The 23,157-nt window shown below is 40.8% G+C and overlaps 1 protein-coding gene across 1 annotated transcript; it reads right to left on the bottom strand.

The window, feature by feature from the left end:
• Positions 1–20,282: 20,282 nt before the first annotated feature.
• On the bottom strand, positions 20,283–22,013 carry LOC140014599 (uncharacterized). Its single transcript, XM_072065665.1, has 3 exons — positions 21,372–22,013; positions 21,144–21,221; positions 20,283–20,981 (listed from the first exon to the last, which is right to left on the bottom strand). Exons 1-3 carry the CDS (start codon positions 22,011–22,013, stop codon positions 20,283–20,285), a joined length of 1,419 nt encoding a protein of 472 aa, XP_071921766.1.
• Between the last annotated feature and the right edge of the window lie 1,144 nt (positions 22,014–23,157).

Raw genomic sequence — 23,157 nt, 5'->3', positions numbered from 1 at the left:
AAAATAAAATAAAATATTATGAAATAAAGAAAATTTATGGGTCCTCACAAACTACCTTGGAAGATTAGTATTTGAGTGAAGCAAACAAAAAGGAAATTTGTAGTGCATGACACTATTGAACTACTATTCATAGTTGACCTTCTCAACCACCAAAAAGCTAGCTTTCCACTCAACTCCATCTCCTCTCATTTTCTCTCTCTAGTGGTCGGCCCTTAAGCTCCAAAAGGAAGGAAGAAAAGCTCCAACTTTCTTCACCAATCTTGCTCCAAGAATCCATACAAAACTCTCAAAACCTTTGGAAGTTGATCTAGCTAGAAGAAAGCTCTTACCTTGTGGTGATTTCTTGGTGGATTGGTGGTGTATAGCTTGGCTCTAACTAGGGTTCAAGAAGCTTTGAAGAGGTAACGAGTTTCACTCCCTTTGATCTTTAGTTTTATACAAGAGTTAGTAGTGGTTATGGGTTGTTATGCAAGGATATTTGAAACCCTAACCAAAGCTAAGCTAGATGACTTGAGGAAACCCTTGTTTTCTTGCTTTACTCTTAGGTAGTGGCTTTGAGGTGGATGATTAGGTAGCGGACTTGAGGATTCCTTCTTGTTTGGTTGTTATTCTTGTGGTTTATGGCTTGATTTTTTGCTGAAAGTTGGAGAGAAAACTTGAAGAGGAAGAGGGGAGGTGCTGTCCGAAATTTTGCTGCTTTACTCGCTTGATTTATTTTTGAATTTTGTTGTTCAAATGGCTGGAAAAATGCTTGTTATATATTGGATTGTGTGAGTAAAAATTATCTCTCAAAAATCATTTCATTTGATTGGGTAAAAGTTGAGTTTTGAGAAAAGAAGCAAATCCGGAAAAACTTGCTCAGGACAGCCTACCAGGGTATATTTAGCAGCCTATAAATTTTCGTACAAGGGTCAAAATCCAGTGCCATTTGTGGCATTTGAAAGTAGACTCCAAGGGATTTCTAACGGTATAAAGTACCCCTGCTAATTCGTTTTCTCTGAGCCCTGGAGAACCGACAAAGTTGACTGATTTGCTCCCACTGTTTTACCCGTGAAACCTGCACAGCTGGATCTTGTAGCTTATTTTCACTCCTTTTGTGAAACGAATTTGAACACAGTTTCTTCTGATGATTAATAGAATTTTGAATCTAGTTTTCAACACTGTAAACTACACTCAATTTGGACTTGTGTAGCATTAGGTATGCCCTAATTTCAAAACTGTGTTGATGCTCCAAGGCTGGAAATCCGTGGAACAGGTTTCAAAAACCAGTTTTCGTAAAACTGTTGTAACTTGGTGTAGGAAAATCCAAATTTCATTCTTCTTATTGTGTTTGAAACTAGACTTGAATTTATTTAAGTGTTATAAATTTCAGAGGCTAATTCGGTTCCTACGAATTTTGCTAAATTTTCAAATTTCACAAAAAATCGAGACTGTTTTGCCCTGTTTTAATGAAGCAGCAAGTTAGAACAGAAATTTGAATGGTTTCTGATTGGAATCTAGAAAAAGTGTCTTCTAAAGAGTTTTAGTACATTGAATCTATTTTCCAACGGTGTAAAGTTTCCAATTTTTGGACTTACGAAACTCAAGATGTGATTTTTCAAGTATTGTCGCATAAAGCTGGAAATTTCTAGTTTCAAGCAGAATGTACCTTTTAGAACTACCAACTTTTCCTTTGAGACTGCTAGACCATTTAAGCTTGATTTAACGGATGGATACAAGGTCTCTTGTGACTTTAAACCTTCATTTGAATCTTGGTTTTCAAAGGATTAAACCTCTCTTGATGTGTTTTCTTGGTTACCTAAACAAATGAATTTTCTCCCTTGTATGCTAAGTGACTTAGTGTATACGTGAGTGATGGTTGGTTGATATTTCTTTAGGTTTTCAAGAGGATTTTGAAAGGAATCCCGGCGTGGAACTTTAAAGGAATTTCTTGCTCACTTTCTTTTGAAATTGGTGAGTGTCAAGTGCATGTCTTGTTGCCACTACTTGAACTACTTCTTGTTGATTATGTGAACTAGACTTGTCGAGGCGAGTGTGTACTTTATCTCACTCGTCCTCTCTTGCTTAATGTGATAAGTTACTTCGTGTATTCGATAAAGATACTTGTGCTTGTGTTTGACTTTGCGTTGATTTGAGAGCAATCTCATCGACTTATACTTGAACTTGGGGGCCCCAAAACCCAATGGCTAGCCGTGCAACTCAAGCCGACAAGGGCTTGGTTGAGGAGTTTGGTGAACCTTGGGCTCGTGTACTTGAGTCGCTTGGATATACTCGAGTAATATCACAAACTTGTTTGACGTGCGGGCCTGGTAGGGGCTCTATCGATGGACGGAAATTGGTGAAAAGTAGGGTTCTACGGACTTGTTATTTGCTCGGTTGACGGAGTGTCAACACTTGGGAATGTTGAATCAAGATTTTGGCAAAGTAGTGTGGATTTAGTTCCTGAGAGTTTCTGTATCCTTTATTGATTGTGTTTTGTTTTCTTTTGTGAATAACATGAATATTGTGGCTACCCTTCTTTTATAAGTTTTAATGCTCGTTGTACTTGCTTGCTTGCCTGTTTTCTTGGCCTTGCTAAGCGTTAGCTCACCCCTTAAGTTTGTTTTCCTTAACAGGAACTTGAAGTGGAAAGATTTTGGAGAAGCTGGCTTTGATTGTATTTTGGTCTAATTATGGATGTAAATGAATTAACCGACTTTTGGTGCTTGTACTTTTGGGAAATTTGATGTAACTATTAAAAATATTATGATGTAGACTTGGATGACTGATTTGAGGAAGCGACTTTTCTTTATATTATTTTTCTTCTTGGTTGATTATTTCTAAATTTAAAATTGGCGTGTATCAAGTCTTGGCGAGAGTTAGGCAGGCGGCCCGCCGAAACCCTAGGGTTCACATTAAGGAGAAGTGGGGTCATTGCAGGTGGTATCGGAGCTTAGGTTTGAATTAGTTGGACAATTATGAGTCTTGATCTTGTGAAATGTATATGTGATAGTATGAAGCGATTAGACCTAGTTTATTTAGTATACCCGGATCTTTCTAAGCTTCTAATTGTAATTGTAGGTCATGGAAGGAAATGGTGGGAATGAGCTTTCTTCGAGGCGTCTTCCAGTGATCCATTATCGAGGGAAGCTTGGGGGCGCTCTTTGGATGTGGAATCCAGTCCATCGAACTAGGCCTCCATGCGAGTGCCGGAGGACTTACTCATACGCTAACGATGTGGTGCTATCATTATACGATGAGTGTAGGCAATTATCAAACGCGAATGGGATAGTCCAAGAGGATAATCGAGGATTGAGGGCGACTGTGGACACCCAGACCACTAGGATTTATGAACTGGAGACGGATGTACTTGAGGAGCGAAACAGAGCAGAGGCTCTTCATAAGTAGCTTCAAGAAGCTAATCGTTGGCTTGCTAGGGTGGTACAAGAAGTTCGAGACCGAACTGAGGGAATGTTGACCGAGTGTGTCACTTTAGTTGAACAAGTAAAGATGGCAAGATACTAGGTGAGGGACAGGAGGAAAAAACTCCTAGTTCTGAAGATGAAGATGATTCTACTGAAGTAGCCGACACTTCTGGCTCTGCCAATCACTAAGCTAGTAGTTTATTCTACTTTAGTATTTTTTGTCCAAGATAGTTAGGGTGGTGCTTGTTCTAAGGCCATTGTATTTTGTGTAACTATGCTACTTATCTTTTGAAACACTTGAACGTTACTTATGATGTGTTTGACTTTGTTGATCTATGACTTTTAATCTATGCTATGGGTTGTGTATATTTGCAATTATTTCCATGTTTCATACTTTTGTTTTCGTCTTGTATATTTAAAGTGTCACTTTAAATCTCACTTATGCATATTTATCTTCCGTTCATTGCTTTAGAAAAATACTAAAATTATGGACGGACAAAGAAGTGGAAGGGGCCGAAGGCGCAGGGTTAGGCAACCCCAAGCTCAAGGATCGGCAACCGGACCAAACCAAGGGCAAAGGAACGAAGGGGATAACCAAGTAGCTACTGCTATTAATCGTATGACTGATATCTTAGAACAGTTAGCAGATCGTCAGGGTCTAGAACCTGTTAACCAACCTGGGGCTCAAGAGAGGAGAGAGGATAGAGCTTTAGAACGATTCTTAAAGTTTGCCCCGCCTAAATTTCTTGGAGAGCCTGACCCAGAAGTAGCGGAGAACTGGTTGGAGAGAATGACTAACATCTTTGCCGCCTTAGACTATACTGAGGAGAGGCGAGTGAATTTCGCTGGCTTTCAATTTGAGGGCGCGGCACGTGCTTGGTGAAGCATGATTAAAGGGAAATGGGAAGTGCACTAACTCCCTGGACCTAGGAAAATTTTGTGAGAGAATTCAATGAGAAGTATCTCTCACCCATGATTCAAGAAAAGAAGGAGTATTATTTCACAAAGTTGAGACAGGGGACTTCTAATGTGGCTGACCATGAGGAGCGATTCACTGAACTTTCTAGGTTTGCTTCGGAGTTGGTGGCCACTGAACGAAAAAGGATAAGACAATTCGTACAATGACTAAATGTGGAGATTCAAGAGGGGTTAGCAGCAGCCCAAATTTCTACGTTCATTTAGGCGTTACAAAAAGCACAACGGGTTGAGAGTGCAAAGTTGCAAGTTAGGAATTTTCATGAAAAGAAGAGAGGAGCTCCTAGTAACCCTCCTGGACAAGCGGATAAGAGTGCTTCACCTCCTAAAATGGGAAGAGGTACAGGAGGAGTAAAGACATCTGGTATACCAAGAGCTGCTCTATCAAGAGGAGGCCACAGTGGATGAGGTCAATCGAGGGGGACACCTCCTAATGGGCAGGCTATAGCTCCTCAAGTTGTTTGTGGCTATTGTAGTAAGCCCAACCATACAGAGAATGAGTGCTAGAGAAAAATTGGAAAGTGTTTGTATTGTGGCAGCACTAAGCATCAGATCCCGAAATATCCGAATGTACCGAAGAAAGGAGGTAGTACTTAACGGCTAGACAAGTCGGCATCTAAACAATCTAGTGCAGGAGGAAGTTGACCGAAGGTGCCGGCTAGGGTTTATCCATTAGACCATCAGCAGGTTCCCGATTCTACTGAGGTCGTTGAAGGTACGATTCCTATTTTCCATTGTTTAGCTAAGATTTTAATTGGCTCTGGTACGACACATTCTTTTGTAAACCCTAAATTCATGAGTGGGGTAGACGTGAGGTCGATTAAACTACCATATGACTTGGAAGTTAAAACGCCTACTGGGGATCAAAGTTTGATTGCTAATTTGGTGTATAGAAATTGTGAGATATGGGTTGGAGAATGAAAATCGTTGACCGATTTGATAGGCTTAGCTATTAAGGGGTATGATGTTATCCTAGGTATGGATTGGTTAGCTCGCTACCATGCTCAGTTGAATTGTAAGGCAAAAACGGTCGAGTTATGTGTTCTGGGAGAAGCAACCTTAAAATTGGATGTAAGGGGTAGACTAGTCTCGTCTGCTCTTTTTTCAGGAATTTGACCTAGAAAGATGTCGAGTAAGGGAGCTCAAGGGTATTTGGCCTTTCTTATAAATACTCCTGGTGATAAGGTGAGATTGGAGGATACGCCAGTGATAAAGGAATATCCAGATATTTTTCCTGAGGAATTAGAGTATTTGCCACCAGAAAGAGAGATAACATTCAAAATTGATGTGATTCCAGGAGTAGCACCTATCTTTAAGACACCATATAGAATGGCTCCAACTGAATTGAAAGAACTGAAGTTGCAATTGCAGGACTTACTAGAGCGAGGTTTTATTAGAGAAAGTGATTCTCCGTGGGGAGCTCCAGTATTATTTGTTAAAAAGAAGGATGGGAGCTTAAGACTGTGCATAGATTATCGAGGCTTGAATGATGTCATTGTTAAAAACAAGAACCCTTTGCCCCATATTGATGAATTGTTCGACCAATTGCAAGGGGCGGTAGTACTTCAAAGTTGGATTTTAGGCAGGGTTATTATCAATTGAGGATTTTGAAAAAAGATATAGCTAAAACTGCCTTTAATTCAAGATACAGACACTTTGAATTTGCCATAATGCCGTTTGGGTTAACTAATGCTCCTGCAGCTTTCATGGATTTAATGCACCGAGTCTTTAAGACGTATTTAGATCAATTTGTATTGGTATTCATTGATGATATACTAGTGTACTCTAAGACTTTGGAAGATCATGAGAAACATTTGAGAATTGTCTTGCAAACCTTGAAAGAGCATCAACTATACGCTAAGTTAAACAAATTCAAATTTTGGTTGAAGGAAGTAACTTTCCTAGGTCACATAATCTCTAAGGAAGGAATTAAGGTGGATTCGGCCAAAGTATAAGCAGTTTCTAAGTAGAAGCAACTGGAAAACCCTACTAAAGTATGAAGTTTCTTAGGATTAGTAGGGTGTTACCGCAGGTTTATTAAGGATTTTTCTAAGATTGCAGGACCCTTAATCGAGTTGACTAAGAAGGTGGGAGGTTTATGTGGAGTTCTAAGTGTGAATAAAGTTTTCAGGAGTTAAAGAAATGATTGACAAGGGCACCTATCTTAGCCTTATCTAAAGATAGTTTTGTAGTCTACACAGATGCTTCAAAAGAAGGCTTGGGGTGTGCGTTGATGCAAAATGAAAGGGTGGATTTCATATACCTCTCAAAAGTTAAAATCTCATGAGAGAAATTACCCAACTCATAATCTGGAGTTAACGGCAGTAGTGTTTGCATTGAAGAAGTGGAGGCATTATCTTATGGGGTGATATTTGAGTTTTTTACCGATCACAAGAGTCTTAAGCACTTGTTTTTCCAAAAAGAGTTGAATTTGAGACAACGTAGATGGGTGGAGTTCTTGGAGGATTATGACTGTACAATTAATTATCATCCGGGGAAAGCTAATATGGTAACTGATGCCTTGAGTCGTAAAGTGCAAGTGGCTGGTTTGATGATAAAAGAATTGCACCTGTTAGAAGAAGTTAGTATTTGGAACCCTCGCTTTGAACCAAGAAATGTGATCCTTGGGAACATTGTTGTGAGATCTACATTATTGGATCGTATCAAGGAGGCACAAGAGAAGGATTCAGAGGTACAAAAGTGTTTAGAGAAAGTTAAAAAGGAGGAAACATCAGATTTTAATTTGGGATCTAATGGAGTACTAAGGTTTCGAAACCGCATAGTAGTGCCAAAGGATGAAGGGCTAAAAAGGAAAATCTTAGAAGAAACTCACCGTTCCAAGTACATGGTGCATCCAGGAGGAAATAAAATATACCAAAATTTGAAAAGTCTGTATTGGTGGGAGAATATGAAGAAGAAAAATTCCTCGATTTGTCCAGACTTGTTTGATTTGCCAGCAGATTAAAGCCGAGCATCAAAAACCCTCTGGCCTACTGCAACCTTTGGAAATACTTGAGTGGAAATGGGAAAATATCACCATAGATTTTGTATCTGGACTATTAAGAACACAAAGAGGTCACGATGCTATTTGGGTGATTGTAGATAGATTGACCAAGTCTGCTCATTTTCTGCCGATTAGTATGAAGTACTCATTGGAGAAGCTAGCCAAGCTGTATTTGGATGAAATTATAAGGTTACATGGGATACTAGTAAGTATTGTATTCGATCGAGACCCTCGATTCTGGCAAAAGGTGCAAGGAATGTTAGGAACTAAGTTGAGCTTTAGTACTACTTATCACCCACAGACAAATGGATTGTCAGAGAGGACAATTCAAACTCTTGAGGACATGTTTGTAAGCCCCGATGCAACCAAATACAACCAAAATACTCAACCAGACAAGTAGTCAAGTAAATACAATGATAAAGAATATAAGCAATTTTAAAGCACAAAAATAGAGTAACAATAAAGTAAAAGAAATTCAAACCAATCAAACTCCCAAACTTCTTCCAAACTTGGAGTTGAATCCACCAAATAGCTTCTTCAATTGATGGTAGTGCTAACCAACTTGTACAAGTGAAGGCTCACTCCTTCCTCACCCCAAACATACTTTGGTTGAGCAAAGGAATTTTACTACTCTCCAAGTAAACCCTCAACTAGCTACAATTGAAAGCTTACCCACTCAATTAAGAACTACTTTATACAAGTGAGGCAACCTTTATCAAGGTTTTACCACTCCAAGTGATAGGTTCACCTTCACCAAGGTTTTACTCCTCCTAGAGAGTAACCTTCACTTGAGCAACCTCACAACCCAATTTTCCCAATCCCTTATACAACCAACAAAGAATATTTCTACTCAAAGATCTCACTTGTAAGCTTGTATTTAGTGTTGGCAAAAGTCTGTGTCTTCTCGTGTTTTGGGGTATTTATAGAAGGTGAGAAATGGCTCCAAAAGGCTCTCCAACGGTCAAATATTAAATTCTGTCGAAACTAGCCGTTGGCCTGTCGGACCACCTATCGGACGTCCGAACCATTTGCTCTGCGTCCGAACCATGCGTCCAAACCACTTATCGGACGTCCGAACCATTTGCTCTGCGTCCGAACCCTGCGTCCGATAGAAGTCAGAATGTTCAACTTTCATTCTTTTTGTGTCGGACGGCCGAAGCAATGAATGAGCGTCCGATCCAAGCGTCCGAAGAGTATCGTCGTCTGTCGGACGTCCGATCCTCTACGTCCGAACCTTCATATTTCTTAACTTCTCTTTGATTCAAATCTTTTCGATTCTCTTTTGGATCAATGACCTGTTCTAACAAATTTCTCACATAAAAACATTAGTCCAAATCTATATTTTGGTTTGTTAATCATCAAAACCAAGGACTGATCAACCAAGGTCAACAATGTTGATCGTGTATTTTGGATTTTAGAGAAAGTTGGAGTTAGTACTTAACATTGGTGGAGTTTGCTTATAATAATAGCTTTCATTCATCCATTCAAATGGCTCCTTATGAGACTCTTTATGGCCGAAAGTGTAGATCTCCGATTTGTTGGGATGAAATAGGCGAGAGAAAGATTTTAGACCCAACTACAGTACCATGGATTGAAGAGGCGGATGGAAAAGTGAAGTTGATACGCCAAAGGATTCAAACAGCTCAGAGCCGCCAAAAGAGCTATGCAGATAATCGAAGGAAAGATTTGGAATTTGCAGTTGGAGATCAAGTTTTCCTTAAGATCACTCCCTTAAAGCAAGTTTGATGACAGGAAGAGGAAAGAAGTTGCAACCAAGATTTGTAGGACCCTATAAGATTCTCCAACGTGTGGGGAACGTGGCTTATAAATTAGAACTACCACCAAGTTTGTCCCAAATCCATAATGTTTTCCATGTGTCTATGCGCAAGAAATACCAGCCAGACCCCTCCCATGTGCTTCAACCGGAGAATATTGAGATCGACGAGGCATTAACATATGAGGAGAAACCAGTGAAGCTTTTGGACCGAAAAGTGAAAGAATTGAGAAATAAGCAAATTCCTTTGGTAAAAGTCCTATTGAGGAATCACGGAATAGAGGAAGCAAATTGGGAGGTAGAAGAAGTGATTCGAGAGAAATATCCGGAGCTATTTTTGAATCAAGGTATGAATTTTGTGAACAAAATTCTTTTAAGGGGGAGAGGATGTGACTCATATTTTTATTCTTAATTTAGCCTATTTAAAATTATTTGCATTGGTGTTACTTAAATTTTATTATTTTAGCATGAATTTTACTCAAATCGTATTTTATCACTTACGCGTCAAAAATTTTCAAAAGTCGCACCGAAGCGACTAATCGGAGATTTGGAGAATTAATTTTGGACTAATAAGAATGAGTATTAGTGGTGCAAGAGAAACTATCTTGGAAGATTAGTATTTGAGTGTAGCAAACAAAAAGGAAATTTGTAGTGCATGACACTATTGAACTACTATTCATAGTTGACCTTCTCAACCACCAAAAAGCTAGCTTTCCACTCAACCTCAGATCACAACTCAACTCCATCTCCTCTCATTTTCTCTCTCTAGTGGCCGGCCCTTAAGCTCCAAAAGGAAGGAAGAAAACTCCAACTTTCTTCACCAATCTTGCTCCAAGAATCCATACAAAACTCTCAAAACATTTGGAAGTTGATCTAGCTAGAAGAAAGCTCTTACCTTGTGGTGATTTCTTGGTGGATTGGGGGTGTATAGCTTGGCTCTAACTAGGGTTCAAGAAACTTTGAAGAGGTAACGAGTTTCACTCCCTTTGATCTTTAGTTTTATACAAGAGTTAGTAGTAGTTATGGGTTGTTATGCAAGGATATTTGAAACCCTAACCAAAACTAGGCTAGATGACTTGAGGAAACCCTTGTTTTCTTGTTTTACTCTTAGGTAGTGGCCTTGAGGTGGATGATTAGGTAGCGGACTTGAGGATTCCTTCTTGTTTGGTTGTCATTCTTGTGGTTTATGGCTTGATTTTTGGCTGAAAGTTGGAGAGAAAACTTGAAGAGGAATAGGGGAGGTGTTGTCCGAAATTTTGCTGCTTTACTCGCTTGATTTATTTTCGAACTTTGTTTCTCAAATGGCTGGAAAAATGCTTGTTATATATTGGATTGTGTGAGTAAAAATTATCTCTCAAAAATCATTTCATTTTTTTTTTTGCAAAAATATTACCTTTTATTAAAACCCCAAATACGGGAGAAGGTTACAGAATATATATATAGAGAATAGGCTGGAAGAGCCCAAGCATCTAACAGTGTACTAGCCTAACTGATGGAAATTCTCTAGCATCCAAAGCCAAATAGCCCCGGATCTCCCGTGGAAGAAGATAGATAGAGTCAAAGACCATATTCGGAAACCCTTGCAGAGCAGCCAACTTTTCCGCGACCACATTTGCTTCTCGAAAGATGTGCTGAAACGAACTGGACGTCTGTTCCAGAAGCCTGCGGATCTTCCTTAGCACATTGCAATATGACCAGCCTCCCAATGCCGATGACTTGACTAACGACACCAAAATTGCTGAATCCACCTCCACCAAGACCCCACGCAATCCCTTTGCTGCACACATGCACAACCCCTCCAACACTGCTAATGCCTCAGCCTGCAACACCCCCTTCTCTCCAAACTCCTTGTAGAAAGCGAATACTAGTCTACCATTCGAGTCTCACAGTACCCCTCCTCCACTAGCCCTCCCGTTGAGTACACTAGCATCCGTATTCAGCTTGTACCATGGAGCAGGAGGCTTCACCCATGTTACCGCCACTACCTGCCGTGTTCGAGTGACCAAGGATGCCCAGCTCGCCCAGTCGCTATCCAGATCCCCATAGAACTGTGCCCTCTCAAGTTTCCTTGCTCTTCCCAAGTCATAAACGAAATTAGCCACCTCCCAGACAACCCTCCGAGCCGAAAACTCTTCTCCCTCAAACCGTGCCTTATTTCGTCCCTGCCAGAGGAACCATGCTACAAATATAGGAAGGATACATCGGATATGGTGTGTCGGGATGTGAGGCCGCGATGTGGCCCACTTCCTCCATAGACCCTCAAACCTCCTTTGCCACCGAACCACCGACAAATAGGTGGGGCACCGACTCCTCCTCCTCTAGGCAATAGGAGCATCTCGATACTATGGCCAGTCCTCTCCGTCGGAGGACCGAATCTACGGGGACAAAGTTGTGCAAGAGTTTCTGTGACGCCCCGAAAAAAAATGAGTTTGAGAACCCGGAAATTTTCTAATTTTCTAGGGTTTATTTTTTAAACGCCTGCCTTTTCTACATTTTCTTGATTAGAAAAATTCTCCAGATAAAGTTTATGAGCAAAAATAGTTTTAAAATGATTTTTCTAGTATCGGTTAGTTTTTGAGAAATTAAAAGCGTATTTTGGACGTGGGACCCGCAAGTGCGGTAAATGCATTATATTTTTGACAACTTGTTGGAATTTTGTATTAAGTGATATTATTTTACAATGTGTTAAGATATTTGTATTGGAGAGACAAAAAGATAAGTTTTGAACCAAAAGGGTGACAAGTGTCACTTTCCTATTCAACCTTGACTTTGACCATTATTTCCTACCTTTACTAATACTCAATTTTGACCCAAAAATCACCTAAATTTCTGCAAGCTTGGCCGAACCTCTTGGAGCAAAATACAAGAAGAAAGCCTTCAACTCCAACTCCATTTCTTGCTCAATCTTGTGAATCAACCGTTAAACATTCAAATTCCTCCACAAAAGTCACTTGTTTAGGAAGATTGAAGGTAGTGGTGGAGTGATTAGAGAAGGCAAAGGACTAAGCCATCAACTTTCTTGATATTTCAAGGTTCATGTCTAGCAATCCTTTCTTTGTTCTTGATTATGCTAAATTAGTGACTTGTGATGGCTAAAGAGATGGTTTGATGGATTATATCTTGAGTTGTGGTTGAATTGATGAACTTTTATTATTTTTGGGGATTTTTCTGTTTTAATATGAGTATGATTATGAGGTCATGTATGATGATTGAAAATGGTATATAATGATTCTAGAAGGTGAAAAAAGTGGAAGATTGCAAGTAATTTCTGTTTTGGAAGAAATCTGGAAAATTAGGGTTTCTTGGTTCTTCATTCTGTCCGAAATTTTAGGTCATAGATAGAGGCTGATTTGGCCTTGGCTTAAAACATGAAAGTTGTAGGTATTGATGTGCTTGAGGTGCCTGTAAAATTTCAGTGCAATTGGAGTAGTGTAGAATGAGATATGTCGATTTTACTGTTGCTATTCTGGGTTGATCAGAATGTGCGAACTGCGCTTGTAATCGTCTGTTTTGACTGGAATTGTTTTGGATTTGGGTGTTGGTGTCTTCTGATGAAATGTAGCTTGATGTCTTAGCTACCGCATGCCTTTGGAATCAATGCATTTGGACCTGTATAGACTGAGTTGGACTAATTACAGCATAGTGTGATTTGTAACCCTGTAATTACGGTTCTGGTTTGGTATTTGGCATATTTCACCTAGTTGTGCTAGGATTTGGACTGAGTGGCCTTCTACATTGTTGTAGCCCTGTCTTTTAGCTTCGAGATCGTGGGTCTTGCACCTTCATCCGACCATCGTAGTGCTTTTGGTACCATTACCGCAAAATGACGTCAAAACTGTTTTTCTGGTTTTGAGCTTAACTTTCATTTCTGGACTTTTCCCTAGCTTGACTTGTCTTTGTACTGCTTGGAGCTTTCTGAATGGCTATTGGATGAACTTGTTGTTGTGTGTGTACCTTTGGGACTGATTTGAGGAAGTAATGAAGCCATGATGGCTGGAAAAGTTAGCAAATTTAGGGGAAGTGCTGTCCGAACTTTGAAGGAACTCGTTTGCATTGAGTTTGTGATTTAAGACTTGGATTTGAGCAAGGCAATGATATTTGATGGATGATTTCTGAGCCATGGAGGTGAGTGACCTCAAACTATTTCTAAAGTTATTTATGAACCGTTTCCTGCATTATTTACTTTTGAACTGTTTCCAAAGTTACTTTTGAACTGTTTTCTTGCATATCATGCGTGCTTGCATATGAGTGTTCCTTGTTTACTGTATTCTTTGACTTATTGGCTTGTTATTATTGTGTTAAGTGCTTTCAATGATTGTTAAAACAAGTTTTCCAGGCGAGTGTGTACTTTATCGCACTCGATCTAAATACATGTGAAATTTTCAATGGTTAATGATTAAATGCTACTTGCGCATGAATGTAAGCCTTTTGGGCTGAACTGGCCATTGCCCCTTGTTACCGGTCGTCTCGAGCCAGAAGCGGACTCGGTCGGGCGACTAGGAACTTGGGTGAACGTTTGGTATACTCGAGTATTACCTTTGTAGGTTGGTGGAGGTTGGTGGAAAATAATGCACTTTCAAATGAAAAGAAAAAGGAAATGACAGGAGAACGAACGTATTTTTCCATGAATGTTACTATCGCTTTCCATTGTACATGTTTCTTGAATTAGTGATACTCCATATTTAATGTTTTGTTGAAATTGTTTCTGGACCTATCAGTTGATTTGAATTGAACATCATTGAAATGAACTATGGTTAAACCGATTTGATTACTGATTTTACTGGTTACTCGCTGAGCTTCCAGCTCACCCCAAAACTATTTTATTCCCCTCCACAGGGCTCAAAGCGAATGAAGGACTTGTTGTGCTTGTGCACGTGACTGGATGGCCTATATTTTGTACAATTTGGATTTGGAATCATTTTATGTATAGTTGAGAATTGTTTCCGCTTCGCTTATGATATGTAATTTTTGGGGAATTTGATGTATATTGGAGATTTATATTGTAATATTTGAGGTTTATTCTTGTAATTCATTTGAGGATTGTAGTGAACGACTGAGTCCCGGCGAGAGTTGGGCAGGCGGCCCGCCGAACCCTCTGGTTCGCCTCAGGGGGAGGTGGGGTCGTGACAGTTGGTATCAGAGCTTAGGCTTCAGATCTCTGTAGTGTATCCTAGGCTTGAAGTTTAGGATGCCGGACTGTGGGTTTGATTTGACTCTTGAAAGATTTTTGAGGGATGTCTTGACTTGATTGGTACAAGAGGGAATGTCGAGGACGACATTCTTTTAAGGAGGGGAGATTGTGACGCCCCGAAAAAAAATGAGTTTGAGAACCCGGAAATTTTCTAATTTTCTAGGGTTTATTTTTTAAACGCCTGCCTTTTCTACATTTTCTTGATTAGAAAAATTCTCCAGATAAAGTTTATGAGCAAAAATAGTTTTAAAATGATTTTTCTAGTATCGGTTAGTTTTTGAGAAATTAAAAGCGTATTTTGGACGTGGGACCCGCAAGTGCGGTAAATGCATTATATTTTTGACAACTTGTTGGAATTTTGTATTAAGTGATATTATTTTACAATGTGTTAAGATATTTGTATTGGAGAGACAAAAAGATAAGTTTTGAACCAAAAGGGTGACAAGTGTCACTTTCCTATTCAACCTTGACTTTGACCATTATTTCCTACCTTTACTAATACTCAATTTTGACCCAAAAATCACCTAAATTTCTGCAAGCTTGGCCGAACCTCTTGGAGCAAAATACAAGAAGAAAGCCTTCAACTCCAACTCCATTTCTTGCTCAATCTTGTGAATCAACCGTTAAACATTCAAATTCCTCCACAAAAGTCACTTGTTTAGGAAGATTGAAGGTAGTGGTGGAGTGATTAGAGAAGGCAAAGGACTAAGCCATCAACTTTCTTGATATTTCAAGGTTCATGTCTAGCAATCCTTTCTTTGTTCTTGATTATGCTAAATTAGTGACTTGTGATGGCTAAAGAGATGGTTTGATGGATTATATCTTGAGTTGTGGTTGAATTGATGAACTTTTATTATTTTTGGGGATTTTTCTGTTTTAATATGAGTATGATTATGAGGTCATGTATGATGATTGAAAATGGTATATAATGATTCTAGAAGGTGAAAAAAGTGGAAGATTGCAAGTAATTTCTGTTTTGGAAGAAATCTGGAAAATTAGGGTTTCTTGGTTCTTCATTCTGTCCGAAATTTTAGGTCATAGATAGAGGCTGATTTGGCCTTGGATTAAAACATGAAAGTTGTAGGTATTGATGTGCTTGAGGTGCCTGTAAAATTTCAGTGCAATTGGAGTAGTGTAGAATGAGATATGTCGATTTTACTGTTGCTATTCTGGGTTGATCAGAATGTGCGAACTGCGCTTGTAATCGTCTGTTTTGACTGGAATTGTTTTGGATTTGGGTGTTGGTGTCTTCTGATGAAATGTAGCTTGATGTCTTAGCTACCGCATGCCTTTGGAATCAATGCATTTGGACCTGTATAGACTGAGTTGGACTAATTACAGCATAGTGTGATTTGTAACCCTGTAATTACGGTTCTGGTTTGGTATTTGGCATATTTCACCTAGTTGTGCTAGGATTTGGACTGAGTGGCCTTCTACATTGTTGTAGCCCTGTCTTTTAGCTTCGAGATCGTGGGTCTTGCACCTTCATCCGACCATCGTAGTGCTTTTGGTACCATTACCGCAAAATGACGTCAAAACTGTTTTTCTGGTTTTGAGCTTAACTTTCATTTCTGGACTTTTCCCTAGCTTGACTTGTCTTTGTACTGCTTGGAGCTTTCTGAATGGCTATTGGATGAACTTGTTGTTGTGTGTGTACCTTTGGGACTGATTTGAGGAAGTAATGAAGCCATGATGGCTGGAAAAGTTAGCAAATTTAGGGGAAGTGCTGTCCGAACTTTGAAGGAACTCGTTTGCATTGAGTTTGTGATTTAAGACTTGGATTTGAGCAAGGCAATGATATTTGATGGATGATTTCTGAGCCATGGAGGTGAGTGACCTCAAACTATTTCTAAAGTTATTTATGAACCGTTTCCTGCATTATTTACTTTTGAACTGTTTCCAAAGTTACTTTTGAACTGTTTTCTTGCATATCATGCGTGCTTGCATATGAGTGTTCCTTGTTTACTGTATTCTTTGACTTATTGGCTTGTTATTATTGTGTTAAGTGCTTTCAATGATTGTTAAAACAAGTTTTCCAGGCGAGTGTGTACTTTATCGCACTCGATCTAAATACATGTGAAATTTTCAATGGTTAATGATTAAATGCTACTTGCGCATGAATGTAAGCCTTTTGGGCTGAACTGGCCATTGCCCCTTGTTACCGGTCGTCTCGAGCCAGAAGCGGACTCGGTCGGGCGACTAGGAACTTGGGTGAACGTTTGGTATACTCGAGTATTACCTTTGTAGGTTGGTGGAGGTTGGTGGAAAATAATGCACTTTCAAATGAAAAGAAAAAGGAAATGACAGGAGAACGAACGTATTTTTCCATGAATGTTACTATCGCTTTCCATTGTACATGTTTCTTGAATTAGTGATACTCCATATTTAATGTTTTGTTGAAATTGTTTCTGGACCTATCAGTTGATTTGAATTGAACATCATTGAAATGAACTATGGTTAAACCGATTTGATTACTGATTTTACTGGTTACTCGCTGAGCTTCCAGCTCACCCCAAAACTATTTTATTCCCCTCCACAGGGCTCAAAGCGAATGAAGGACTTGTTGTGCTTGTGCACGTGACTGGATGGCCTATATTTTGTACAATTTGGATTTGGAATCATTTTATGTATAGTTGAGAATTGTTTCCGCTTCGCTTATGATATGTAATTTTTGGGGAATTTGATGTATATTGGAGATTTATATTGTAATATTTGAGGTTTATTCTTGTAATTCATTTGAGGATTGTAGTGAACGACTGAGTCCCGGCGAGAGTTGGGCAGGCGGCCCGCCGAACCCTCTGGTTCGCCTCAGGGGGAGGTGGGGTCGTGACAGTTGGTATCAGAGCTTAGGCTTCAGATCTCTGTAGTGTATCCTAGGCTTGAAGTTTAGGATGCCGGACTGTGGGTTTGATTTGACTCTTGAAAGATTTTTGAGGGATGTCTTGACTTGATTGGTACAAGAGGGAATGTCGAGGACGACATTCTTTTAAGGAGGGGAGATTGTGACGCCCCGAAAAAAAATGAGTTTGAGAACCCGGAAATTTTCTAATTTTCTAGGGTTTATTTTTTAAACGCCTGCCTTTTCTACATTTTCTTGATTAGAAAAATTCTCCAGATAAAGTTTATGAGCAAAAATAGTTTTAAAATGATTTTTCTAGTATCGGTTAGTTTTTGAGAAATTAAAAGCGTATTTTGGACGTGGGACCCGCAAGTGCGGTAAATGCATTATATTTTTGACAACTTGTTGGAATTTTGTATTAAGTGATATTATTTTACAATGTGTTAAGATATTTGTATTGGAGAGACAAAAAGATAAGTTTTGAACCAAAAGGGTGACAAGTGTCACTTTCCTATTCAACCTTGACTTTGACCATTATTTCCTACCTTTACTAATACTCAATTTTGACCCAAAAATCACCTAAATTTCTGCAAGCTTGGCCGAACCTCTTGGAGCAAAATACAAGAAGAAAGCCTTCAACTCCAACTCCATTTCTTGCTCAATCTTGTGAATCAACCGTTAAACATTCAAATTCCTCCACAAAAGTCACTTGTTTAGGAAGATTGAAGGTAGTGGTGGAGTGATTAGAGAAGGCAAAGGACTAAGCCATCAACTTTCTTGATATTTCAAGGTTCATGTCTAGCAATCCTTTCTTTGTTCTTGATTATGCTAAATTAGTGACTTGTGATGGCTAAAGAGATGGTTTGATGGATTATATCTTGAGTTGTGGTTGAATTGATGAACTTTTATTATTTTTGGGGATTTTTCTGTTTTAATATGAGTATGATTATGAGGTCATGTATGATGATTGAAAATGGTATATAATGATTCTAGAAGGTGAAAAAAGTGGAAGATTGCAAGTAATTTCTGTTTTGGAAGAAATCTGGAAAATTAGGGTTTCTTGGTTCTTCATTCTGTCCGAAATTTTAGGTCATAGATAGAGGCTGATTTGGCCTTGGATTAAAACATGAAAGTTGTAGGTATTGATGTGCTTGAGGTGCCTGTAAAATTTCAGTGCAATTGGAGTAGTGTAGAATGAGATATGTCGATTTTACTGTTGCTATTCTGGGTTGATCAGAATGTGCGAACTGCGCTTGTAATCGTCTGTTTTGACTGGAATTGTTTTGGATTTGGGTGTTGGTGTCTTCTGATGAAATGTAGCTTGATGTCTTAGCTACCGCATGCCTTTGGAATCAATGCATTTGGACCTGTATAGACTGAGTTGGACTAATTACAGCATAGTGTGATTTGTAACCCTGTAATTACGGTTCTGGTTTGGTATTTGGCATATTTCACCTAGTTGTGCTAGGATTTGGACTGAGTGGCCTTCTACATTGTTGTAGCCCTGTCTTTTAGCTTCGAGATCGTGGGTCTTGCACCTTCATCCGACCATCGTAGTGCTTTTGGTACCATTACCGCAAAATGACGTCAAAACTGTTTTTCTGGTTTTGAGCTTAACTTTCATTTCTGGACTTTTCCCTAGCTTGACTTGTCTTTGTACTGCTTGGAGCTTTCTGAATGGCTATTGGATGAACTTGTTGTTGTGTGTGTACCTTTGGGACTGATTTGAGGAAGTAATGAAGCCATGATGGCTGGAAAAGTTAGCAAATTTAGGGGAAGTGCTGTCCGAACTTTGAAGGAACTCGTTTGCATTGAGTTTGTGATTTAAGACTTGGATTTGAGCAAGGCAATGATATTTGATGGATGATTTCTGAGCCATGGAGGTGAGTGACCTCAAACTATTTCTAAAGTTATTTATGAACCGTTTCCTGCATTATTTACTTTTGAACTGTTTCCAAAGTTACTTTTGAACTGTTTTCTTGCATATCATGCGTGCTTGCATATGAGTGTTCCTTGTTTACTGTATTCTTTGACTTATTGGCTTGTTATTATTGTGTTAAGTGCTTTCAATGATTGTTAAAACAAGTTTTCCAGGCGAGTGTGTACTTTATCGCACTCGATCTAAATACATGTGAAATTTTCAATGGTTAATGATTAAATGCTACTTGCGCATGAATGTAAGCCTTTTGGGCTGAACTGGCCATTGCCCCTTGTTACCGGTCGTCTCGAGCCAGAAGCGGACTCGGTCGGGCGACTAGGAACTTGGGTGAACGTTTGGTATACTCGAGTATTACCTTTGTAGGTTGGTGGAGGTTGGTGGAAAATAATGCACTTTCAAATGAAAAGAAAAAGGAAATGACAGGAGAACGAACGTATTTTTCCATGAATGTTACTATCGCTTTCCATTGTACATGTTTCTTGAATTAGTGATACTCCATATTTAATGTTTTGTTGAAATTGTTTCTGGACCTATCAGTTGATTTGAATTGAACATCATTGAAATGAACTATGGTTAAACCGATTTGATTACTGATTTTACTGGTTACTCGCTGAGCTTCCAGCTCACCCCAAAACTATTTTATTCCCCTCCACAGGGCTCAAAGCGAATGAAGGACTTGTTGTGCTTGTGCACGTGACTGGATGGCCTATATTTTGTACAATTTGGATTTGGAATCATTTTATGTATAGTTGAGAATTGTTTCCGCTTCGCTTATGATATGTAATTTTTGGGGAATTTGATGTATATTGGAGATTTATATTGTAATATTTGAGGTTTATTCTTGTAATTCATTTGAGGATTGTAGTGAACGACTGAGTCCCGGCGAGAGTTGGGCAGGCGGCCCGCCGAACCCTCTGGTTCGCCTCAGGGGGAGGTGGGGTCGTGACAGTTTCCAAGCGAATATAGACATCTTCAGTAGCACACCCCTATTCCAAACCATACCATGCATAGAGAAGGCCCCTCGGCGCTGCCGACATAGCTCTCATGCAAAGGTTAGTGAGAAACACCCCGTACCTGACCCTGCCCACATGATCTGATCCTGCCCATCAAGATCGAATGGAACCTCTGCAATCACCTCCACGAGATGGCTCGGAAGTCATCGCAGGAGACGGTCCCTATTCCACCCATCCCGTCTTAAGAACTCCGCCACCAAAAAATGAGGCATGTCTTTACTCGCCGGCAACAAGGTATGTAAGGGTCCAAGTTCACACCAGGTGTCCAGCACTTGAGCCTGAGTCGCCCCAGATGGACACACAAAGCAGCTCTTGGCCGCATTAATCTTTTGGCCTGAATACTTCTGATATTGCCTGAAGAAATCTCCGATTGCCTCTAGGCTCTCCCTTGACAATCTCGTGAAAACAATAACATCGTCCGTGAATGCCAGGTACAGAACCTTAAGTCCTCCAGGCTGAAAAAATATGTGCCGGCCCTGCTGGAACAAGGTATGAATCCCCCTCCCAAAAAATTCAGCCACTAACACGAATAATGCCGGAGAAATTGGACCCCCCTGTCTAACCCCGTGCGTCGATTTCAAAAATCCTGCCGGCTCCCCGTTGACAAGCACAGAAAACCAATTATTTGCAACTAGGCGGAAGATCAGATCGACTGCCTCCTCCTGGAAACCAAAAGCTCGAACCATAAAGAGCAGAAACGACCACTCCACTCTATCATACGCCTTTTCCTCATCCAACTTTAACATGAGGTTCGAACTTTCCAATCGATGATCAAGCTCCTGTACATGTTCTTGCGCCAGGAGAATATTATCAATGATCTGGTGCCCCCGGGAAAAACCGGACTGCCAAGGAGAAATCAGTTGGGGCAGAAGCTTGTTCAACCTATTGGTCACAATCCTAGAAATGATTTTGGAACTAACATTACACAGACTAATTGGCCAAAAGTCCTACCATCGAGATGCCCCTTCTATTTTCGGTATTAGCACAATTAATGTACTAGTTACCCCTTTAGGTAACCACCCGTCCTTAAAATAATCTTGTGTAGCAACCACCAGTTCGTCCTTAAGTAGCCCCCAACATGCCTGATAGAAAACCAGACCCAAACCCATATGGATCTGGGGTACTATCCGGGCTGATCGAGAATACTACTTCACGAACTTCCTCCATTAACGGCATGGCCAAGAGGCTCGCGTTGTCCCCATAGACACTTGTGGGAGAGAGAAAGGCAATACAGGATGCCGATCAGTATCCCTATCTGATGTGAACAACGTCTCAAAGAACGATGCTGCGGAGCACTTGATATCGGCAGGAGATGTCAACCACTGCCCCGTCGCGCTGTGTATCCTGGCAATATAGTTAGAGGACCGCCTCTGTCTAACCGCCGCATAGAAGAAAGTAGTGTTTGCATCCCCATCCTGAATCCGCTTGATCCTCGACTTCTGATGCCAAAATTCGCACTCAATTGCCATTTGCTTCATGTATGCCGCCCTGGCCTCGTGGTAGGAAATCTTAGCCGGCACTGTCCTCTCCATATCGTATCGCAACTCTGCTGTACACATAACCTTCTCAAGATCCGCCACCCTGGCACCAATGTGGCCAAACACCTCCTTATTCCGTGCCCTTAGCTTATCCTGAACTGCGACCAATTTACGGTAGAACTCCGACATTGTTCGTGCCGGCGTACCCGCTACCCATGCCCTCTCAACAACTCCATGGAAGGAGGCATTGCGCGGCCACACATTGAGGTACCTGAAGGCCGAGGCCCTCTGTCTCCCCGAACCACACTTGATCAAGAGGGGTGCATGATCCGATCTTCCCCTAGCAAGGTGCAATACCTTTGAGACATCATACAACTCAGCCAATTCACGGTTCATCAATGCCTATCCAATCACTGCCAAATGGTCCCATTCGTCCATGTAAACTTCGTCCCCTCGAAATCTACTGAGACAAGTCCACAGTTAAAAATCGTTTGATTGAAATCTTCCATGTTCCGAGCATTTGGCGGTGCCCCTCTAAGCCGCTCTGAGGCCGCCGAGATGATGTTAAAGTCCCCAGCCAACATCCAGGGTCCTTGGCGTGACGACGTCAATCCCTCCATGGCTTCCCATAGAGGCCGCCGAGCCACTCCCGTGCACTTAGCATAGATTGCCGAAAGAAACATTGTACCGGCGGGAGTGCTGAACTCCATATCCACTAACTGATCCGCGAACGTGTTAAATGATATGGTAAGAGCAAGGTCCCATAAAACCCAGATCTTGCCGTCCACAAATAAAGCGGCCGACCTACAAGCTACAAACCTTTTCACAAAATCCAATCGCCCTTCATCCGACATAAGCTCCAACAAAACCAGAAGCTTCGTATTAAAATCAAATTTCAACTTTTTCAAATATTGGAGTGAGTCCATCTTGGAGGCACCCCGTATATTCTATACCAGAAAATTAATGGGACCTAACATTGGAACGTAGAGCATACCTCCTTCGAGTTTCCCCACCTACCGTAGATGGCTTTGGGAGCCTGCCCACTCCTACCGACCCTCCCATGTCATCCACCTATTCCAGTAGCTGCTTATCCAGGGGATCCAGTGCCGACGATACCCTCCAATTCTGTACCAGCCTGCCCGAGGATTCCAACCGCCGTGTCAACTGCGCATGCATCGTCTGAAGCTTCTGATATCGCGGTGCCTTCGTAGTCTTTCCACGCAGTGGGCTCACTGACCGAGCTCCTCTCAGACGTCTAGCTCTCAACTCTCCTACCTCATCGCCAACCCTAGCAAGGACCCCGAACGCATTCTGAAGCTGAACTTGCGACGCCGTTGTCTTATGTCCAGCCTGCTGCCCCTCCGCCTTGTCCAGCAGTAGGCATCCAGGCCCCTCACGTTGACCTCCTCCATTGTTGCCCCATCCACTTGTGTCTCGCCCAACCCACCATGCAACCGAACACCTGCTGCCCATGCACCACCATCCACATGACCCACCCTCTGCTCCGCCGCATTCTCAATCAGCACTGCACCTTGGCCCC

The sequence above is a fragment of the Coffea arabica genome, chromosome 9e (genome assembly GCF_036785885.1).
Source record: "Coffea arabica cultivar ET-39 chromosome 9e, Coffea Arabica ET-39 HiFi, whole genome shotgun sequence".
Lineage (NCBI taxonomy): Eukaryota > Viridiplantae > Streptophyta > Magnoliopsida > Gentianales > Rubiaceae > Coffea > Coffea arabica.
Note: the sequence above shows the minus strand (reverse complement) of the source record. Positions and strands in the feature narration are given on the sequence as shown.